The sequence below is a fragment of the Halichoerus grypus genome, chromosome 13 (assembly GCF_964656455.1).
Source record: "Halichoerus grypus chromosome 13, mHalGry1.hap1.1, whole genome shotgun sequence".
NCBI classification, from domain to species: domain Eukaryota; kingdom Metazoa; phylum Chordata; class Mammalia; order Carnivora; family Phocidae; genus Halichoerus; species Halichoerus grypus.
The window spans coordinates 17,164,428-17,187,235 of NC_135724.1; the positions used below are offsets into that span (position 1 = coordinate 17,164,428).

At 44.5% G+C, this 22,808-nt stretch overlaps 1 protein-coding gene across 5 annotated transcripts in view; it reads right to left on the bottom strand.

Moving 5' to 3' along the window:
* The window catches only part of NEDD4L (NEDD4 like E3 ubiquitin protein ligase), a 332,582-nt gene that overhangs the window by 146,593 nt on the left and 163,181 nt on the right, over window positions 1-22,808 (bottom strand). For all 5 annotated transcript variants that reach the window (XM_078060261.1, XM_078060259.1, XM_078060260.1 and 2 more), the window contains one exon: window positions 293-374. In XM_078060261.1, coding sequence (XP_077916387.1) covers window positions 293-374 — 82 coding nt within the window. The remainder of the gene's footprint in view (window positions 1-292; window positions 375-22,808) is intronic.

Sequence of the window (22,808 nt, forward strand, 5' to 3'; positions counted from 1 at the left end):
GAACAAATCCTTGTCTTACTGTATTCTTTGCAGGGAAAAAGAAATGCTAATTTTAAGAATACTTATTTTAAGAAAATTGCTTTTACAATCATTTAACTAAAAGCCAGAATGGATATCCTGGGTTAATACTGAAAAGCTTGCTCTATGTTAAATTTATAGATTTAATACTGGGAGATGTTTAAAATTAAAATACTGCCAAACTTAAAATATAAACTTCTACAGCGCCAAAGTACTTAATTTAATTGGATTAAATTATGACTTACATGAAGTTTAATTAAGGATGGACACCTACCTTTTTAATTGTTTTTGTCTGCACCAAAGCGAGTTCTCTATTCTCATCCGCTACGTACAGTGAAAGTTTCACATACGGATCACTGTAAGAAAATATTTCAGATTTAATGAGATTGTACTTTTCATTTAAAAAATACAAAAAGAAAGACAAAAACCTAAATGAAAATGCAAATATCAGTTAATGCCCCAGTTTATGTAAATTCCACAAACTAAGCAGTAACATTTTCAACATGCCTACTAAGGAAATATACAAGAAAAGTTTCCATCAACCAGAGTCAATGATACTTACTTAAAAGCAAAAATCTCTCTCAAATAAATCTTTTTTTTGGGGGGGGGGGACCTGGGTGGCTCAGTCAGTTGAGCATCCAACTCTTCATTTTGGCTGAGGTCATGATTTTGGGGTCTTGGGACCAAGCTCCATCAGGCTCCCTTCTAGGTGGGGAGTCCGCTTGTCTCCCTCTCCCTCTGCCCCTCCCCCTGCTCACCCATACTAATAAATCTCTAAAAAAAATAAAAGCAAAAATATCATGAAACATACACTAACTTTATTTTATTTTTTAGTGGGGAGGGGCAGAGGGAGAGGGAGAGAGAGAGAATCTCAAGCAGGTTCCATGCCCAGCACAGAGCCCAACAGGGGGCTTTCTCATAACCTGAGTTCATGACCTGAGCCGAAACCAAGAGTCGGACACTCAACTGAGCTACCCAGGTGCCCCTACACTAAAACTTTAAAGATAACTAATTCAAAAGAACTAATCTGCCATATTTCTTCCTAAACACAGATTCTGAAAAGATTAGGCATACAAAATTTTTATCAGACTAGCAAAATCTAGCCAAAAAATTTAGTTTGCATCTTATTTATATTCTGATTTCCACTATATAGGTAAAAATGATTGTTCCTTTAATGAAGGTAAAACAGGCATTGTTCATCTAAACCAACACTTATCACTTTACAGATTAAAACAAAAAATCAAAACCCAAAGAACTAAAGTGCAGGAAATCAAGAGAGATTTGCACAATGTTACAGATTTCAGTAAAGGCTAGATTAACTGAACACTTTTAGCAAGAAATATATTAAAAGGACTACTCACTGCAGACTTTCTACTAATCTAATTAAGTCAACTCACACATTCTAGTCTTACTAAGCCTGGGATACCTCAAGTCTAGTCAAACTATCACTCTTCAAGGGTTTAAAATCCAGGTTCTTCTGTTTCACACTGGAAATCCTGAAAATCATAGACAGGGCTCTCATGTATTCAACTTCCAAATTTTCACTCATCTAATTACCTATAACTGATGATTTATTTCTATCCAATTTGAAAATTATCCTTTAGTGGCTATGCCATGACTTATTAACCCTTATTCTGCAACTTTAGGGTATTTCCAAAGATTACAAAGAGCACTGTAAAATGCTTTAGATTGATTTTTATTTAATACCTTAATAAATATGCCATGAATCCTTTGGAGAAAGGTGTGACAAAAGTCTGGTAGTAACAGGACTCAATATCCAAAACAGAAATTAAAAGTCAGTGAAAAATATTGTATATATAGTATTTATTACCCATAAAATGCATCTTAATGGAAGCTACAACACATCTTCAAAAAAAAAAAAAAAAGAAAGAAAAGAAAGAAAAGAAAAACCAGCAACAGAATTGGTTATATTCTATTATCAGTAAATATTTTTAACATTCTGGTTTAAAGAAGGTAGTCAATTCTTTGCCTCTTATCCATAAACTATCGATATTATTTGATTAAAGAACATCAAACCCAATGTACCTACTTCTCCTTATCTGGACACTCTCAGACCCATAATAAAGATGAATCAAGAGCTAGAACCTAATCTAGGCTTAAAGACCCCCAAGAACACCTTCCTAATTAGAACCATGGTCTGGGTGATGAATCAGAAGTCAATTTCTAAGGTTAGAAGCTCTCAGACTTTAGCGTATCAGAACTACTCGGGGAAGGGGGTAGTTGAAACACAGATTGTTGGACCCCAAACCCAAAGGACCCCCCCAAAGATCCAGTAAATCTGGGGTGGGACCCTAGAATTTGTATTTCTAATAAAGTCCTGGTGATGCTGATGCTCTTGATCCAGGGACCACACACTCAGAACCACTGTTCCAGGTAGTATTTGAAAAGAGTATTTTTTTTAGCTATAGAAACTAATTTTCTATTTCCAGCCACCAAGCTATTGCTTAAAAAAAGCTCAAGGTCTGATATCTCTGTTATCTCAAAAACAGGCTCTGAGCATGCCACAGAGATGTGCGTGCGCATGCACGCGCGCGCGCACACACACACACACAATCTTGTATTCTAGAGAACACCATAAACTCTGCCATCTCTTGTTTACATGGCCCTCGGCTATCATGGCTACTGCCTATTACATAACTGCAATAAAGACTAAAGTGTTTGCTTTAATAGAATACACACATCCTTCTACTAACTGTTTATTTGCTTCGCTTTGAATCCCCTGAATAGTTCACAGTAAGTGACACATGCAGCTGGGAACTGAGAGTGGGGTCTCCGAGTGGGACAAGGTCTCCCGGCTGTGACAGGAAGGCATGTCTGAGCACGTCATGAGTGCTCATCCAGGTCGAGGTAGGTACTAGGGTGTCCGCATGAAAGATCAACCAGGAAACTCCCTGGAAGAGAGCGCAGCATGGAGAGAGATCCAAAAGTGTGCGAACTGATAAAAGGATGGGGAAGATGTCAGTACGAGGGGAGGGAGTGTAGGACACAGGACGAGCTGGCTGGTGACAAGACAGTAAGTTCAAGGGTGGTGGGCGGTGGGGAGGGAGGGGCAGGACAGTCACCCCGACTGGTTCCAGGTTCTTCCTCCCTTTCTGATGGAACAGCAGTACCATTCACATCAACGAGTATTTACTGAGCACCAACTACATTCCAAGGACTCTGCTAGGAGCAAATACAAGAGCCAGTGAGCTGGGGAAAGGAGTGAGCAACAACAAAAAATGATTAAAACAACAAAGGCCATTAATGGGCATTTATGAATCGCCCCCACTTGGCTCAGCGGAGTGAGGAGGATGGCACTTTCCCATTTCGGCAAGGTGAATGCTAGAGCGTGACGCGGAGAAACGGGACAGGGCGCTGAGCATCAGAAAGTGAGCAGGAAGATGCCAGAGCAGCCGGAACAATAATCGGTACTAATAACCAATACTACCCCACCTGTGGGCACCACTGGCACCAGCACCACCAAGCACCACAAGCCCAGCACCCAACCATTAAGCACCCGGGGGAGATACACGCAGTTTCTCACTGGATCCCCAGTGCAGGCTTATGAAGTCGGGACGTCTTTTTCAGATGAGAAAGTGAGAGAACTCAAGCCGCTGATGAGAGAGAGAGAGAACTCAAGCCGCCTGCCCAAGGTGCCACAGTGAGCAGGGGGCTGGGAGGGGATGCAGGCCGCTTGCTCCAGAATCCGGCTCTCCGAGAGCGCGCTAGTCTTGCCGCCGCATGCTACCAGCTGGCCACCAACAGAGCTGGCGGGAAGGAACGTCCAGGGGCAGGAGTGCCTAACACTCTGCCAAGCGGGAAAACATTTTGTACCGAGACTGCGGTTACGACCTAATTTCTATCTGTGCTGCTGCAGTGTCTGGAGGACGATCCAGACGCCTGGGCTGAGTGTCCACCTTTGGGGAAGGCCACACTTCGAGATCTTCTCAACACCCCAAATAACTAGCTGTATACCTCGGACAAGTCACTTTAACACACTGAATCTCAATTTGTGTTATATCTCCAAAATAAAGGGATTAGACTCCATCAGTGGTTTTCAAATTGCACACTCTACAGAGTGTTACTTCTGCATTAACTATCTTGGGGAAACTGCAGGCTACCATTTACCCCTTCGGCTGTTTTATATATTGAGCTTCCATGTTAGAATTTGGGGGGAGGGGGCAGGGTTCTGTAATATAAAAAAAAAAGTTTAAGGGGCACCTGGATGGCTCAGCTGGTTAAGCGTCTGACTCTTGGTTTTCTGCTCAGGTCATGATCTCAGGGTTGTGGGATTGAGCCCCGAGTCGGGCTCTGCACTCAGTAGCGAGTCTGCTTGAGATTTTCTCTCCTCCTGCCCCTTACCCCCCTACCAGTTCGCATGCTGTCTAAAATAAATGTAAAAGTCCTTAAAAATAAATACAAGTTTTAAAGCTATTGAACTACATGATCCCTTTTAGTTAGCATATTCTGAATCTCAGAACAATTCAAACTCACTTCTCATCACTCATTTTAACTACAGCCTAGTCCATCCTAAGTAAACACAGCTTGACTACCTAAAGATACAGGAGGAAGAGCGAATAAAGCCCTAATCTCTATTAACAGGTTTTCTCTGTCAGAGGATAAAGGGTAAAAAGCCCACAGTTTTGGGTATGTGAAATCACTCTTGATCACCACTGGGCTGAAATTTTCCTGTACATGTTACCAGCTTCTAACCAACCCACCTGCTGGGAAAAACATACGACCTAAACAACAAGCCCAACAAAAGAGGCATGTGTACACGTATACTTGTGCATGTGAGTCTAGGGCAAGGAAACCAAGGCTCTCCAGGGTTACACCACCACCCAAGCATTTAGAAGCTGGTGGTGAGGTTTCCTGTCCCGGAATGGCCTTCATTTCTGAATACGATGTTCTGCAGCAGTGGAGAAAGGAAGAAAGAATTCAGTTTCCAGAGTCTTTTTCACCCCTGATTCCAGTAAAGAAAACCTTCTGCCCTCTGAAGTTCTACCTCTCAGATCTTCAACACATCCCGTACCTTTCCCGTACTCAGTCCTGAGGTTAATGCTTAGTTAAGACATACCTCCCCACTCCTAGGCCACTAGGAAGCTTAGGAAAGACACAGAAGCAGCTCCTCAGAAGGTTCCAGTATGGGGAGTAAATACAGGGTGTGGGAACAGGTGTAGAGAGTTCTGGTTTTCATGTTACTCCTTATATGTGTTTGGAAAATTTGGTTGTTGTTGGTAACCATGAATACATAATACTTTTATAAATAACAAAACAGAATAGGTGGGGCACGGAGGGAAATAGGCCAGACGACCATCCCTCCCCCTCCTCTCATGGTGCTTCTCCATCTGATGCCATTGACCATTTCCATTAGGGTCTCTAATCTCCATTTCACCAACTCTCTGACCTTCAGACAGTCATTTAACCGCTCTTACCTTCAGATTGTTCATGAACGAAATGGGAACAGTTTTTAACGCAGAGGGTTACTGTGAGGATCAGATAAAATTGTGTGTTAAGGGCACCTGGGTGGCTCAGTCGGTTAAGGGTCTGCCCTCGGCTCAGGTCATGATCCCAGGGTCCTGGGATCGAGCCCTGCGTTGGACTCTCTGCTCGGTGGGGAGCCTGCTTCTCCCTCTCCCTCTGCCTGCCACTCTGCCTACTTGTGCTGTCAAATAAATAAAATCTTTAAAAAAGTAAAAGTAAAATTGTGTATTAACATCAGTACCCACTCAGCACCAGACACACAGTACAAGTGCCTTACAAATGACAGCCACTATAATCGTGATTCTGTTCTTCCCTCTTGTAAGACTTTTGAGGTTCTCTGTTGCTCCTTCTGCCCCCCACTTCTGCTGTGATTGCTGATGTGATGTGCCCGATTACCTCCTAGTGAAACTGGGGACCGGCCCACCACAGCACACCGAACCCATGCTTCCTCCTTATTCGCACCTCGTGGCAGCCCCCTGGGGATCTGGGTGGCAGCAAACTGCTCATCGTATTTACAGCAGAGCTCAGAATTCACTCCTGGCAATTAGTTCCGGTCCTAATGGCTGGTGTGTAGGACTCAGGGTCAGCATGAACATTACTCTCTAAGCAGCTCAATTCTTTGTGGATTAGAAGAGAAATTCTATTTCACAGCCCAACCTTCTGCCTTCTCTGCACAGTAAAGCGCTTTAGGCACCACTTTTCAGCCTTAGAAGGAGACAATAAATTGTTAGTAGGATTTAAGCATCCTATTCACTGTTGCCTACTCTATTCCAGGCAAGGAGGCAATAAGACACTGTCCCTACCCCATCTGAATGGGGCACAGAGAAGCAAAGTGATAATTCAGACAGGGTGTGCCGAGTACCCAGGAATATAGCACTCCACAGCGGTGGTTCCTGACCTCATGCTCAACCAGGGTTACCTGTAATCGGGTGCCTGTCCCCACCCCAGGCCTGCCAGATCAGAATCTCCAGGGCTGGGACCTGGGATTCGGCATTTGTCAAATGTCCCACCTGATTTCCATGCACTGGTCAACCTTGGCACCCCTCCCAGAGAGGAATCTGTGAGGCCAAGAAGGGAGGACCAAGAGCAATGTGAGATTTCTCCAAAGGGGAGAACATAAGCAAAGGTCCTGTGGCAGGCTGGAGCCAGGGTGTTTGGCACAGCTGCAGTCTGGAGGGCTTGGGCAGAAGACAGAGCCCTGGCTCAAACCACAGGGAGCCTTGTATGCAACTGAAGAGCCGGCCATCGCCACTGGGGCGTCAATCCTGGCTCCCCTCATTTGTAGCCGTATGACTGTGGAAAACTCCTATAGGCCTCCTTGTGCCTCAGTTTTACCATTCATGTTCATGGGGAGACTAGCAGTACTTCCTGTTGTAAGGAGGCTGTTAGGAGGACAGAGATAACAATAGTGCCTGGTATACAGGAAGCACTCAATAAATGTTAGCGGCCTCCGCCGTGACATCACTATGATCATGGGGTTCTTGAAAGGGAAGAGTCTTTGACCAGACTCAATACAAGGAGATGAAACAGCAGGTGGAGGGACCAGCTGGAAGGTTTCTGCACCGAGGACTGAGGGTCTAAACACAGAGGCAGTAAGGACCAAAAACAAAGGACTGGAGCAGCCCGAAGGTGTATGGCAAACATCTGGTATCTAACTGAAGGTGGTGAGGTCAGGAGAGGAGTGTGCGCCAACTTCCAACCTTCTGGCCTGGATGACCGTGTGCAGGCTCACGCTACAGAACCGGACTGGGGCTCTGAGCCCTTACTGGGCCAGCAACATCACCCATGGAGGAGTGGGATGCACCCACTGACAAGGGCAGCTCTACCATCTGGGCAGAAGCCAGTGAATTCCAAGCCACCAGCTACGGCCTTGCCTTTATAACCAAAGTCCTTTCACACAGCTCTCGAAGTTTTAGGCCATCACATGAGAGGCTGTGGAATCTTCTGCGTCCTGCCCAGGAATGTATCTAAGTCTGCAAGGGCAATATAAAAGGCTATGGTCTGTCCTCAGAGAATCCTAATGACTGTTATTTACATTAGAAGTCTGAAAGTTACAATTGGCCTCCAAAACTATAGGTCTCAATCGGGCAAACCACAAAATGCATCCTGAAGGCTCTGGGGTTCCTCTGCACTTTTCACGGAGTATGTACAGTTCAGAAGAGAAAACGACCTGGGAGACTCGGGCTGTTCACTCACAAACAAGACCCTTCATCTGTGCACAGATGATGACTTTTGAGGGAAGAAATAGACAGGTGTCATCACTGTATCTTGCACAAAGGAAGCCCCAGAAACTGCAGGAGATCAATGGCTAGAAGACAGATCCCATTAACTGGAAGCTGCTCTGTCATGAGAAGTCACCAAGAAACCTTAGTCACAAGCCCACCCTGATCTTGCAAAACTGCTGAGCAAAGAGCACTGAAATTGTTGTCCTGTTCCTTCTCAGCATGGAGCCCATTGCTGAAAAATTCCGTTTCCCCTCTCTCTGGGCCTCTGTTCCAGTTTTCTCGAAGAGACAAGAATTCAGAGATGGGTCTCGTTCCACCTTCATCACCAGTGAACAGAAACAGGGCAGACAACGGCCATTTCTCAGGGAGAGATGGACATAAGACCTTCTGAGCTTGCCCACTGCTCAACCTCCAGGACTGTCAGTCTGAGGCAACATTAACAGAGTGATGCTTGACCCTCTCCATCTGACTGGCTCAAATGGTCTATGACCAACAAGAATGTGTAAAGGCGAATCCTTTTGCACAGATTATTTACTTACTTTGGTCAGACTAAACAGTCTTTGCTGAGATCCCTATATTTTAGAGGAGGCCAGAGGACAGAGAGTTGACTCCACTGGGCAGAGCATTCAAGATGGGTTACGATCAGGCTGCGGCCAGGCTGCAATGACACTGCCTTGTCCCCCAGCTATAAAAGTGTCCTTCCAAGATATTTGGAGATCAGAGGAACAATGAGAAAGGTCTTCATTTTTCAACCATTTTTTCCTCCTAAGGGAAACACCACAACCATAACCTGAAAGAAGCAGTAATTCTTTCCTTAACACGAAGTTGCTCAATATGCCACTGGGACAGGCTGTAAAAGGGCTGTGTCTTTTTTCCTTATTAGCCAAGAACAGTGGGCTAGTGTGGTATATTATTACTTCATGCTGTAGATCAAATTTGTTTTGACTCCCTGAGGTATCTGATGCACAGAGACTTAGCCGACCCAGAAAAAGTCTCATTGGAAAACCTATTTGTTCAAGGTTTTCCTCTTTCTTTTCTATGGCTATTATAGCCAGTGTTGCATGAATTACTGACATCTGTAACAAATAGCACAAAATAAGGAAAAATATTACCTAGAAAGCATGAGAGACTAAAACACATGAATTTAGCAATATTGTTGAAACTGAAGTTTTTAGTCTAACAAATTGTCAAAGATGCAAAAGAGGTAACACTTTCTGAAGAGGCAGACGTCTGAATACTACTGGAAAGAAATTACTCCAAGTTTTCTGGAAAGCAACATGGCAGCACGTATCCAGTATAGAGTTGATGCCTTTAATTAAGCAAATCTATTTCTAAGGATTAATCCCAAAGAAATAATCAGACATGCAAGCAAATATTTACCTACAAAAGATACTCATTACAGCACTGTATATAAAAAGAAATTAGAAGCAACTTTTTAGTCCAACAGAGAACTGATTGAATAAATTATGGTATCATCACGTGCTAGAATATTAAAACCATGAAAATCATGTTTTCAAATAATATTTGTAAATGGGAGAAAATAATCATGGTATAACATTAAGGAATAAGCAGGATCTAAAAATTCTACGTACATATGGAAGTAATTGAGAAAAACAGAGCTAAAGTTAATAGTTGTTCTCTCTAGATAAGTTTATGAATTATGTTTATTTTCTTCCCTGAATTTTTTTTCTAAATTTTCTACCTGAGCAAGTACTATTTTTTTTTAAAAAAAGATTTCATTTATTTGAGAGAAAAAGAGCGAGCGAGCACGTGTGCATGGGCAGGGGGAGGGTCAGAGGGAGAGGGAGAAGCAGATTCCTGGCTGAGTGGGGAGCCCAACTTGGGGCTCCATCCCAGGACCCTGAACTGAAAGTCAGCTGCTTAACTGACTGAGCCACCCGGTAAGTACTATTTTTATAACTGCAAAAAAGTCATGAAAAAACCAATAATAGTTACACATATGTTTCAACCATAATAAACTCTTCAACAAGGCACTGAAACCTGTAATTTCATGGCTAATTTACATTACGGTAACAAACCCAAAAGGGCTTCAAAATTTTTTTCTTACCCAGAAAACTGCCTTAAATGGATGAGTACAGAAGATTTTTGAAAGAATATGCATATACATTCCAGCCCTTGAGACTTAACGCAAGGCATGAAATATGCTTTGAAATACATCACTCGCCTCCAATAGTGACAATGAGTTACTCGATACAATCTTTCAACAAATACAAGACAGCCCTGGGTCAGTTTACAGACTAATGAATTCTTATGTTGGTTCCAGGTAGGTTAAGTGAGGCATTAAAATTTTACAACTTAGGCGTATTCCGTGAAACTGCTAAAAAAAAAAAAAAATCTACTTTTCGATACTTCAGTTAGGATTTTGTTGTTGGGAGCAACTAGTGGCTTACCCCTATCCTAAAACCTTCCTTGTCACCTCAGCCTTGAGAGTCTTGTCACCAAGACTGACTCTCTCCTGGTCCCCTGCCATCTACAACCAGTCCCCTGGGGAGGTCCCAAACTTGGGTCATGGAGAACCCTGGGAGCCTGGCAGGGGAGGGGGGAGTACCTGCATGCCCATCTGTCTGTCTCTAACACACATATACATAGTTTTCTTTCTATCTAGGTAGACATGCAACAGCCCCTGAAAATATTTAAGCTAGAGCTCAAAAAAAAAAAACTTTGTTTAAAACCAATGTTTTCTTTTGTTGTAATAGTATAACTATCGTTCATTTCATATTGTCTATAGAAAACTGTTTCACCTATAAATAACTCAAATGTTCAGACAGTTGTCAAAGGAAGCGATAGTTAAAACTTGCCCTTATCTCCAGCATATTCTTTTTTTTTTTTTTTTAAGATTTTATTTATTTATTTGACAGAGAGAGACACACACACAGCGAGAGAGGGAACACAAGCAGGGGGAGTGGGAGGGGGAGAAGCAGGCTTCCCGCTGATCAGGGAGCCGGATGTGGGGCTCCATCCCAGGACCCTGGGATCATGACCTGAGCCAAAGGCAGACGCTTCACCAAATGAGCCACCCAGGCGCCCCTCTCCAGCATATTCTCTAGGTCTTTTCCCCATACTACCAACGGTTAAAACTACCAAAGGTTAAGAAAACACTTCTTTCTAGTAATGCTTTAACAGAGCAGAGAGCAGCTCACAAAGCCACAGGAGAAGGGGAAAACAAAAACAGCTCCCTTTTCAGAGACTAATAATTGATTTAATTCCTCAAATAGTCACCGAGTATCCACCCGATGCAAAGGACTGTGGCGGACACCCATGGGGGAGGTCAAAGAAGTGGGTGGCAGGGGACAGATGAGCAGGGGCCCTCAAAGAGGCTGTCTACCCCTCCCCTCCAGAGAAACCAGAGTCAGACAAATGTACGCAATGCAGGTGCGCTGCCTTTATGGAGCTGGCTGTGTATACTAAGAACTCAAAGAAGCTCGTCAATTTTTATGATTATTCTAAGACGATCTGAAGTGCAGGGAATACCTCATATGAACAGAAGTAGTAACTTCCAGTAACACTGATCAAGCACTACCTGGGTGAACAGCACTGTACTTGGGGCCTTATGTATACATCATCTCTAACCCCTCAAACAGTTCTGGCAAGGAGGATGTTAGTATCCCCATTTCATGAATAAGGGAAAGATGTCCTAATATATGTGTACACATGAAATGCTACGTAGCCATTAAAATGGTATTAATGAACTTGATTTAGTTGCCTTTAAAGAGAGAAAGTTTTTTAAAAAAATCACATATTACAACTATAAAAACAAATTAAAAAAAACTACTGCATTATAAATATACCAAACTATAAAACAGTGTTTATTACTGCATTAATGAGACCATGAGTAATTTTTTTCTTCCTCTCATTTCTCCATATATTCCAAGTAAGAGAGATGTGTTACTGTTTAGCTGGGATGCTGAGACTGGAGGGTGACAGAGCTAGTGGGCTCCCCCTGCCCCCGCCTCCCGCTCTGGAAATGGTCCCAAATGGCAGCAACTAGAAAATCCAAGTTAAAAATATCGTATGTGTGCCTATTAAGTAGGTGGGAAAAAGGCATTTATAACTTGAACACGAATCTCTGATTTAACAGCCAGAGGGTAAGTAAGAAGGTAAAGAGGTCTCAAAGAGCCTTGAAAGAAAGGTACACAACACAGTAAGTGGAGTGGAAGGGAGTATCTTAATTTCCATAGTATCTACGTTCAATGTCCTGTTGGTGAGACAGGCTTCATTAACACCATTCTAACAGCATCTCCCTGCGGGGCCATGGCAATGAGGTAATGTTTAATTACCAGGCCACAGCACCTCCTTTCTCATCCCTTTAGGAGGTTCTAAGAATCCATTCTGCCAAAGGCCTCAAGTGCTGTCCCCCACGCACATTCGAGGGAGGGAGCAGTTCAAATCTGCGTGCTTGTGAGAGAAGTACCCGTGTTCCAAGCTGCTGAGGCAAAGACTGCACAAGAGTCTCTCTTCTGAAAAGGCCATTCAGGAACGTGGGGGTCACCAGCACACACTCACAAACCACATACACACATACAGGAAGGATGCCACACGCTCACAGTGTTTGGGAGGTTTAGGGGGTTTACTGCCTTAATATAAGTGAATACCCCAAAATAATCCATCGATCAAAAGACGTACACTTCTCAGATTAGATATGGAACAACAAAGTTAAAATGACTTTGATTGTATGGTGGTATTCTCTCTCAATATGCAGTAACATTATGGAAATCTTCAGCCAAACAAGATTATTACATCAAACACAACTGCATATATCACTAATTTCAAACTGTCATAAAGGTTCAGAGGTACTTTTAATCCTTTTCTTCAACCTTTATTGACAAGTCACATTTGTTACCTCCCCAGGACCAGCTCCACGTAAAGCAGTAGACAATAACCCAAATCCGTAAGGCCCTAATCTTAAGGATCCTACCTAACTATAAGCATAGGAGTATGGCATATACTCATGCCAAAAACATGTAACTCAGGTTCGCTTCATCAAAATACTCCTTAGATGATCTGGCTGAACATAAATCTATGAAATGAATCATCTCCCCATTACCTCCCACCACAATCCCAGACATGGTTCCATGAACAAAAATTCTACCTGGAAAACACATTTTTTTAATGTGCACACATTTGAAAAAAAAAATGCACATGCCCAAACATGCGCATGCGCACACACACGCACGCGCACACACGCACACACAAAGCCTTACTACTGTTAAGAGAGCATGTGGTCTTTGTCAATAAATTATGTATTTAATTCATTAAAAAAAGGTCCCAGAACAATGTCCATGGGCAGTAAATCCCTATGACAACATAGCCTCAGTATAAAAATGCATACTTTCAAATTTACCACAATTAAATTCCATGTCATCAGTCTTCACTGATCTTATTTAAGCAGCTATCCTATTTAACTGAATAATTAGCATAACCCAGAAGCCATACATTTTCAAAGACCAATTTATCTCTAACATGCTTGTACATTCACTGACCACAGAATTCTGCTCTGAAGAATTCATTCCTGCCTGCAAAAGTGTTATCCACTCTAAATGTTTATGTACGTTGGTTTGCACAAAGAGTTATAAGCTTCCAGAACTCCAAAGAAGTAAAACAGACAGGAATTCCAAAAAGTAGTTCAGGCAGAAACTCTCTGGGAGGAGTAAGCATGTTAATAACAGATGCATACAAGGCTATCAAGAAAGCCTGCAAATACGATCAGCTCTCCCACTTAACGTATGAGAGGAGAGCCACATCCTCCTTCCAGAACTTTCCTTCCGCCGCCCGCCCCCCACTGGACAGAATCCTGAGCTGGCTGAACACAGGTTTCAATCTTACAAGTCCTATAGATCCTAAATGACCGTGGGACCTAAACGCTAAGTCATCCCCAAAGAAGTTCTTTTGAAAACCATACAGTCCAACTCTATTAAATATGTAAGCAATATTTTATACTGTAGCAGAAATAGAAATTTGCTCAATCTATTTAACTATCCAGGCCAGAGAAGGCAATATACGTGGGGCACAGGCAAATAGTCATGTAAGAAATCTTGTGTCACAGAGGATACTGCTCCTGTGAAAAATTAGGAAGTTGGTGAGATTTATCAAGGAAACTTCCGAGTATTTCCCATCTGTGGCCGGCATCCTGTCACAAGACGGCTCCCCCTGCAGAGTCTACTCCTCACCTTCCTCCAGGTACCCATTGAGGGCTTCGAGCTCGCTCTCACTCGGTAGTACCTACACTCTGATGGTGTTTGCCCACAGTAAAGATAAACTAGAACACACGCCCTGTCTGTCGTATGAGCACTAAGGAGGGGGCTCAAAGGCAGACAGGTCCATTCTCTAGCCCATGGCATCACCACAATGGCTGTGACCTTGGGATTAGGAATTCCTAGAGGTTCTCAAACTGTGGTGGGCATCAGAATCACTTGGAAGGCTGACAAAAACACAGGTTGCTGGGTCCCAATCCCTGAGTTTCCAATTCTGGTCTGAGGTAGAACAGAGTAGTCTGCATTTCTAACAATTTGCTTGTCTGCCCGCCCCCCCCTCTTTGGGGAGCAATGAGACTCTACTTTTCCCTCTTTGTTTCTCCAGGATCCAGCACAATGGGTTCATTCAACTCAGACATCTGCCTCCACTATCCGATCACCCCCGAGAGGATGGGAGGAGGGTACAACCTCATCTCTACTGGATGCCAAGGTCTTTGACGCTCGACACTGCCCTTGTTTACTGGGGTTGTAGGAAGGGCAACCTACAAGGCCTACCTGTAATTTTAATTAACCAGTCAGTACCGCTTTTTGTTTATTTCAATGGAGGGGAAAGGAGAGAGAGCAGAGCAGAGGCAAGTCAGTTCTTGTCTATTTAAAAACACACCCTTGTCTACAGAGAGAACGGTTACAAGTACCCTGTAATAACATGAGCCTGTCAGGAATTCAGTTCTAAAGGAAATAAGGGGAAAAGATCTGAGATGTGATACTTCAGTCGGCCTATCTTACAGTCAGGTGGGACACTGATACCCGATCATCTACTCTGTGGCTCGAAAGAAAAGTCAATCCAACTCGAGCTTCATCAAACAAAAACTCAAAGATACATTCTTATTTGTTATAAATTAGTTCCCTTCACCCCCAATTTATCAAGTCAGTAGCCTACAAGCAACAGGTGCGCAGATGCAGAATGGCACTGACATCAGCCACCGTGGGACCAGACCTCCAGAGTCATCACCCATCAGTCCCCCCAGAAGTCAACTCCTTGGCTAATCCCACCTGTGTCTTCATGATCGAAAAGGAACAGCGCTGGTCAAACAGAGCAACTTTGAACTTGATGCCCAAGTGGAATCAACACTGAGCTGGGCCCACCTAGAAAGGATGGCCAATGCCAAGGTAGAGAAGGACTTGGGGAGCTCGGCCTCTATTAACTAAACAGAAGAAAAGCTACTTTCACTGAACTCTAAGAGTGCTGGTTCCCACAGTAGCGGTGGGCTGCACGCTCCGGGGCCCCGGGACTGAACGGGGCATGGGGAGGGAGGTGCTCAGCACCCCTCCGGCCAGCACAGAGATGGACACAGCCCAGATGTCTGTGTGCCTGGTGCTCAGAACAAAGGTCGAGCAGAGGGAGATGCCCCGACTGGTGAACAACAGCTCTGCTCAGAGAGCGCCTCGGACGGGCAGGAGAGCGTGGGGAGAGGCAGGGACCCCAAGTCAGCTGTGCATTCTGCTCCCCACATCCTAGGCACATCAACATCAACCTCTCCCCCACCAAGTGCTGACTCTGTGCCGAGCACTGCCCTAAGCACTTTCTGTATAATCTTTCCTTACACCTACTTAGTAAGTGTCTGGACTTCTCAGGGGTGGGACAGGCAGTGGGGCCAGGGGTCTCTCAGGAGCTAATAACCATAGGACCAGTGCGGTTCTGACTACAAGAACCGGTCTTTCTTGTCACAGGCAGGATTCTCTGAGGAAAAGGGATTCCTCCCTCCCTGGAAGTTAGCGTGAGATATGGCAGCTTCTGAAGTCTGCATAGGCAGCCCCATGAGTGATGCCCATCAGTGAAGCAGCTGGTGAGGTGGGGAGAGGGGGGCACCAGGGAAGCCCTGAAGCGGGGCAGAGGTCTCGAGCTTGGCACACACCTGAACACAGAAAGAACAGAGTGGCTCATCTTGAACCATTCCCTAGGTAATGGGCTAAATTGTGCCCCCCTCCCAACGAAAGACAGATAGGTTGAAGTCCTAACCCCAGTGCATCAGAATGCGACCTTATTAAGAAAAAGGGCCTTGGGACGCCTGGGTGGCTCAGTTGGTTAAGCGGCTGCCTTCAGCTCAGGTGATGATCCCAGGGTCCTGGGATCGAGCCCCACATCAGGGTCCCTGCTCAGCGAGGAGCCTGCTTCTCCCTCTGTCTGCTGCTCCCCCTGCTTGCGTTCTCTTTCTGACAAATAAATAAAATCTTTAAAAAAAAAAAAAAAGGGCCTTTATAGAGGTCATTAGGGTTGGCCCTAGTCCAACAAGATGTTGTCCCTACAAGAAAGGAAATCTGCAGAGACAGACATGCACACAGAAAGATGATGGGAAGACAAGATAGCCGTGTGGCTGGAAGGACACATCTACAAGGCGGAGGGAAGCTAAAGATCGCCAGCAAACTGCAGAAGGGAGAAGAGGCAAGGGAGAAGTTTTCCCTCAGAGCTCCGAGAGGAGCACTGCCCTGCCAACACCTGGATTTCAGACTTGCAATCCCCAGAACTGTGAGGCGATACATCTCTAAGGTTTTTTATTTTTTATTTAAAAAAATTTTTTTAAAGATTTTATTTATTTATTCGACAGAGAGAGACACAGCAAGAGAGGGAACACAAGCAGGGGGAGTGGGAGAGGGAGAAGCAGGCTTCCTGCCGAGCAGGGAGCCCGAAGTGGGGCTCGATCAAAGGACCCTGGGACCATGACCTGAGCCGAAGGAAGCCACTTAATGACTGAGCCACCCAGTTGCCCCACATCTCTATGTTTTAAGCCACCCAGTTTGTGGTACTTTATCACAGCAAACCCGGGAAACTCAAGAGTCCGTGTTAAAGCCAGTCTTTCTGAGAAACCCTTGGGCCCAAATGTGTCCTAGAACTCTCACTTTTTTCTTGTTTTAGGAGGACCCTGACTATCTGAATTCTTGCCTAATGTTCCCAGGAGGGGCTTGGGGCAAGACTCATAATCAAATGTTACATCTCTGCAGTCTGTATGAATAGTTATATTTAAGTGTTCTACACAAAAACCAGAAATGAGACTCTTCAAGTCTGTTCAGGTCAGGTTTTGCCATCAAATGAGTTTCCTACAAACCTACAAAAACATCCCCAGTTTCCAGGGCTTTTTGAATTTTCGAACTGATAAAGGAAGGATCTGGAACAGATAAGGGACTACGGGCCTGTTCCACGTTGCAGAACAACCCTTAAAATACATATACTCCTAACGCCACCCTGCCAATCCTGTTCAGACTGCTCACAGAAACACAGCTGCCTGGGAACCCTGCAATTCCCCACGGAAACAAAAGTATGCCCTCAACTCTTAAAAAAATAATTTGCAAAATAATTTTTTACTTTAGTTTTATCTCCAAGGCTATTACACATGCAAACAAACCACGAGGCCCTTGACCTTTCCATTATAAGGAGTTCTGAACATGTCACCACAAGGCTTTTTAAAATGTAATTTTTATTAAAAGAGAGGCAAAACAATTATGCTTCACGCTATCATCATAGGAAGAAAAGCAAGTATAATCAATACAAAGCCGGCCAGAGGATGATAATGCCCGACCTTAACTCTAGGGAGAGAGAACTGTCATCAGGCACACGTTCCCCTCCCCGCCTCCCAGTGATGCAATAAACGTACAGCACGTACTCACATGTGGACTTCCTGGCCCGTATGTTGTCAAGAAGAAAGGAAGTTTATAGAAGAAATAATAAAGCCTTTATCAGCATGAAATATCTCGGTTGACCTGCTTGTTCCTCACTGGTGTGACCACCACCCGAGCCCCTTACCGTATCTCCAAAGCTAGATGCACATGGGAGATTTCCCCCTTTTGTTCAGATATTTAAAAATCCTCCCTTAAGTTACTGTGCTAGATGAGACTGGATATTGAAGGACTCCCAAAGAGAGCCTAGGGTGGGTTCTAGAATTGCTAATAGGGATTGGTCCTACCCACATCACCCTCACGTCGTAGAGGGTGTTTGAGCGTGAAGGTTTAGCCACTAGATGACTCTGTGGTATAGATATGTGTTTCTCCTTGTCCCTGTGACCCTGAAGAAGTGTTAGATAATCATGGGGTGAGAGCACACAGAATAGATTAAGAGAATTTATCCAGAATAAAATGCACCTTTCCCATAAAAACTATGGTGGTCAGACCTCTATTACACTGAAACAGGACATGGATCCTTGTTTTACTTGTACCCGATGCTTAAGAATTGCTATTAGGCAGTAAGTGCAGAATCTAATTAAACCACTTGTCGCCAACATCCACATCTGTCTGATTCCCCAAATATGCCAATCCCCTATCTTCCAAGTCTTCAGCCCACTTGCCCTGGGCGCATGCTTGCGTATAGGTGACTAGGTTTTCTCCCCTCATTCCAAGGGAAATCCAGGTAGCCAGCACCAACCCCCCTCTTCTTCCCAGAACAAAGCACCCTATACTAACCAGCTTCCCCATGCTCTACCCTCCTACAGTTGTGACCTTTCAGACCACTCCTTTGCCACCGAATCACATGGCCTTTCTGTATTATTTGCCCTTTCTCAAGTGTGTAAATCTTAGTTCTCTTAAACTATTCGCAAGACACTTAAGGCCACTGTCTACGTTTTAGGCTAGTCTGCATTTTCCACCAAACCTCTTACAATAAATATTTCTTGGTTGCCTGACTTCCTACCCATCATTATGACAGGGTCACTTCTTCCTAGGGTCACACACTTGGAAACACGGTCTTGCGTGAGGTACCAAAAACCTGAATTTCTCAAGTTTATTAACCTCAAATTCTTATGCGGCTGGTGTGGATGGAGATACCATTGAACAGTGATCATAACAAAATATACTATATGCCACGTGAAGATGTAGCAGGTGTCACCACAAAAGGAGACACAATCTCTCCCTTCACCGGGTCACTAGGGGATAAGGTATGTTGCATTACCCCTAGCAAGGTGAACCTGCATATGCACTTCCCCATTCTGCAGAAATAATATTCAGTAACCATACTTAACAAGCAGTTTGAGACCTCGGCAATTAACGTTCAGGTAACAGCATGACTCCTTGTAAGTGAACACAAAACCCTGCCCAGACACATGCAGTCTAAATTTGAGAAATGGTATGCGTGGGGATAACTATGTATTCTAGCCAAATACGAATTATTACCTAATTAGATTTATACTCTATGTTCTGCAGTCTGTAATTCTGAGGACCTAAGGCTTGAGCGCTAGGCAAACAAATGAAGGAATCTCCTGCCCATCCAATCTCAGTGATTAAACACCTCGAGGATGAAATTCACTACAAGCCCCAGCCTCCTCTACCCCACATCTTGTTGATGCAGCCAAATAGTAACCCAACTGCCCAAGCCCAACATGTAGCCATCGCCCACTGTGAATTGGTTCTTTGTAACGTACGAGACAAAGTCCGGAGAATACACGGTCTGCCTCTGCAATGCCATCCCCCTGTGCCTTACACATGTAGCCAAGGGGGATGATTTTTCATTCTCCAAACAAATCATGTTTTCCCTCTGCTGGAAATGTCCTGCGCCCACCTTGTGTGCATATGACCCTCACTCAACCTTAAAGACCAGCTAGCTCATCAGCTGTCTCTGAGAACACCACCTAACCCCAAACCCCCACTCCTGTTGGTAGAAGCCAACCAGGATAGCAATCATTTACTTATGCGCCCGTTGTTGCTACTGGTCCGGAAAATCCTTTTGAACAAGCATCCATGCCTTGGTCACTTGTGTATATGACATTCCAGTCACACAGTAGGTCTGCAGTAAGTCACTGCTTTACAGGGTATCACGATGGCCAGAGAGCAAGCTAGGCATATGGGGCCCTGGGGATAAGGTGGTTGGGATAAATCTCAAGCTATCTCGTAGCCAGATCCTGGAATATCACGGACTGTATCGTGGAACATGTGAGGTTTATTTTAAAATAAAATACTGCTAAAAAAAGGAGTAAACTGGATGGAAACAAAACAGCCTCATTTGTGATTTCTTGGTTATTTTTCTCAAGTCATGACTGAAAACAAAGAAATGCAATAGTAATGGAGCAGAAGCCGAAAGTGAAGGATAATCTGCTCTTAGGGAGTTTGAACAAGAGGCAATTAATAAAGGATTAAGGCAAAGTAAAACCACAGTGGAGCAGTAACTGCAGCGTGCTGATTGCTGAAAACCAGAGTGGCAATTAGATAGGAAAAACCCACAATGGGTAAAACATTTGCTATGTCAATGAATAGCTGCAAGGAGCTTCGGAGAGCTATTCCCCTGTGCATAGACCTCTCTGTGTAACAGACGCCAGGAGGCTACACTCTGACCCTTAGAAAAAGCATGTAAGAAAGTCTCCGTTAGACTTTCATCTCAAAGTGGTGACAACCATCCAGCCAACGCCATTATCCTAATGCATAAAGCTGGGGTAAGGTGTCCTATCAACAAGTCACCTCAATACATCGACAATTCAGAAGAAACCACAGCCTCCAGGAGACCAAAGTCAGGAGCAGGAAAGCCCAGGGGAGGCTCCCTTCACAGACCCTCCCCTTCCTTCCTTCAAGAAATCTTCACTGAGCACCTACTACATCTCCAGCACTGGTCTAGGCACCTGAGATACGCCCGGGAAAGAAACACTTAAGGCTCCCTCGCTCTGTGGAATTTACACTCCAGCAAGTGGAGATCGTTGGTAAACACAGAATAAATTCATAAAGAACAGCGTGTTAGAAGCTAACACTTGAGACAAAGGGCTGATGCTAGGGGCCTTTGCGAAACAGTGATTTTGAACAGCAACTTGAAGGAAATGAGAACGCATTCACAGGAGGTGAGAGGGAGACCCTCACAGAAATAGAACAGTTGTGCATTTGACAAAGACAGGATGTTGTTCTCTCCTGGTTGCCTCAATTTACTTGACTTAGGGTAACACGGCCACGCAATTAAGGGCGTGAGCTCAGTCAGGAGTAAGACACACCTGGGGCTGCTTTCCAGTTCTGCTACTTGCAACTGGAAATCATCAGTGAATCTCATCCAACGGTGGCCAGGCTCCCAGACCCTTTCCCTTAGCACTTCGTGAGCTGCTGTCGTCCTTAGCAGTGAGGAGACCACAGTAGGTCCCAAGGGACCCTGCTCGCAAGCACGGCACAGGAACTCAGAGCCTGGGGACCTGAAAACCTCAGAATGTCTCGGCGATGCTGGGTTAGGAAGTTCATACCTCCTAAATGTACTGCTCGGCATGTTTTCACTTTCCCCCTCCCTCTCAACAGTTAGCCTCAAGTTTTAAGACAGTAAACAGTTTACGAGGGTTGGTTCCATAGGTTGCTATAATAAATCTTGACTTGAGAAAAAAAGACAATTATTGGAGGTCACAGAACCCTAACAACTCCATTTGGCAAAGGACAAACCTTGTGTCATGTCAATGGTGCAGCTCCAAGTTCAACCCTCTGCCCGTGTACCTAGGCCGCCACACCTATTATAGGAATCACTTTTATGCTACTCCATTGATGTGGATGCCCCTCATTTCCAATCAGACTAAATGACACTTAAAAATGTTTGATGGGTGCAAATTTTTTTTTCCAGGAAATACCTTCTCCTTTTGCTCTAAGATCAATGACCACTTACCCTTTTAGGCACCATAATGTAGAGCTTTCTATGCAAAGGATGTTTTACAGGATATTTAAAAGCAACCATTACCCTAGTGCTGGCCACAATTTCCATACTAACCGAAACCAACCATACTGGAAAGTGTCAGGAGCTCCCATGCAGAAGGAAAAAAAGCTCACCTACCTGTACAATTGTTAGACCCTCCTCCTGATTTCATTTCTTTAGATACCCTCACACTGCCTTCAATTACAGTACCTGTTCACTTGGCTACTGGTCTCCCCCCACCAGGATGCAGCTCCCGGAGGGGGGTGGAAGGGGCAGGTGACCACATGAGGCTGTGCAGCCTGCCCAGCACCCAGAACCTGAATGGCCCCTGAGGCCGTATTTGTTGAATAACTGAGTAAGTTCCACCTCAAGGCTGGGAGGCCATTCGGGCTCTAACTGGCGCATGCTCAGTATGGGAGCTCAAAAATTGCTTTTCATTTTGTTCCCTGCCCACACATCTCCCCTCCCTTAAAAAAAAAAAAAAAAAAAGCAGAGCCAAATATAGGATGTGCCCAAGCACAACAAAAGGGTGGTTAATTATGACGCAGTTAACACCTAGGATTAGGCCAGGACCTGCTGCTGGGGGCAGAGGAGGAGGCTGGAGGCTCCAGCCCAGAGAGGGGTAAGGGGCTGCACTGCTTACAACTGCACGGAGGAACCCCACTGCTAAGTCTGTGGCTCTTACCCCGCAATGGGTTATTGCTAAACCAAGATGCTGGCTTTGTCACCAAACCTCCCGCCTTATATTCAAGCTGAAGTTGAATATAAACAGCAATATCGCTTCAGTAGCAGGGTGATGCATATCTCGAGAGCTGGAGTTTCACAAAGGTGACAGAGCCTCTTCTGGGTCCCCCCCCTCTCTGACACACCTCCCTGCTTTACATAACCTTTCTAGCCATCAAGTTCTTCCCCACTCCACCCCACCCCCCGAAACAGAGTTCCACTGGCACACACGGGAAGAAAACTATTCTACCTTTGGTATGTGGCTTCCCATCTGTGAACAAAGAACTGAAAAGAAAAATGTTTTTAAACCAGCTAACATAATTAGGGGACATGTTTTCCTGGTCTCATTAATCTTACAAATCAATTAAGTCTTAATCATCTTTGATGGCCATCTTCACTCAGCCCAGTTCTTAACAGCTGTGAAAGTTTGTTTTTTTAATCAGGTAAAAACAAGGGGGGGAATCAACCTTGAAAGAATTGTAGCTCAGCAAAAACTGCCAATGTAGGAAAAAAGAGGTA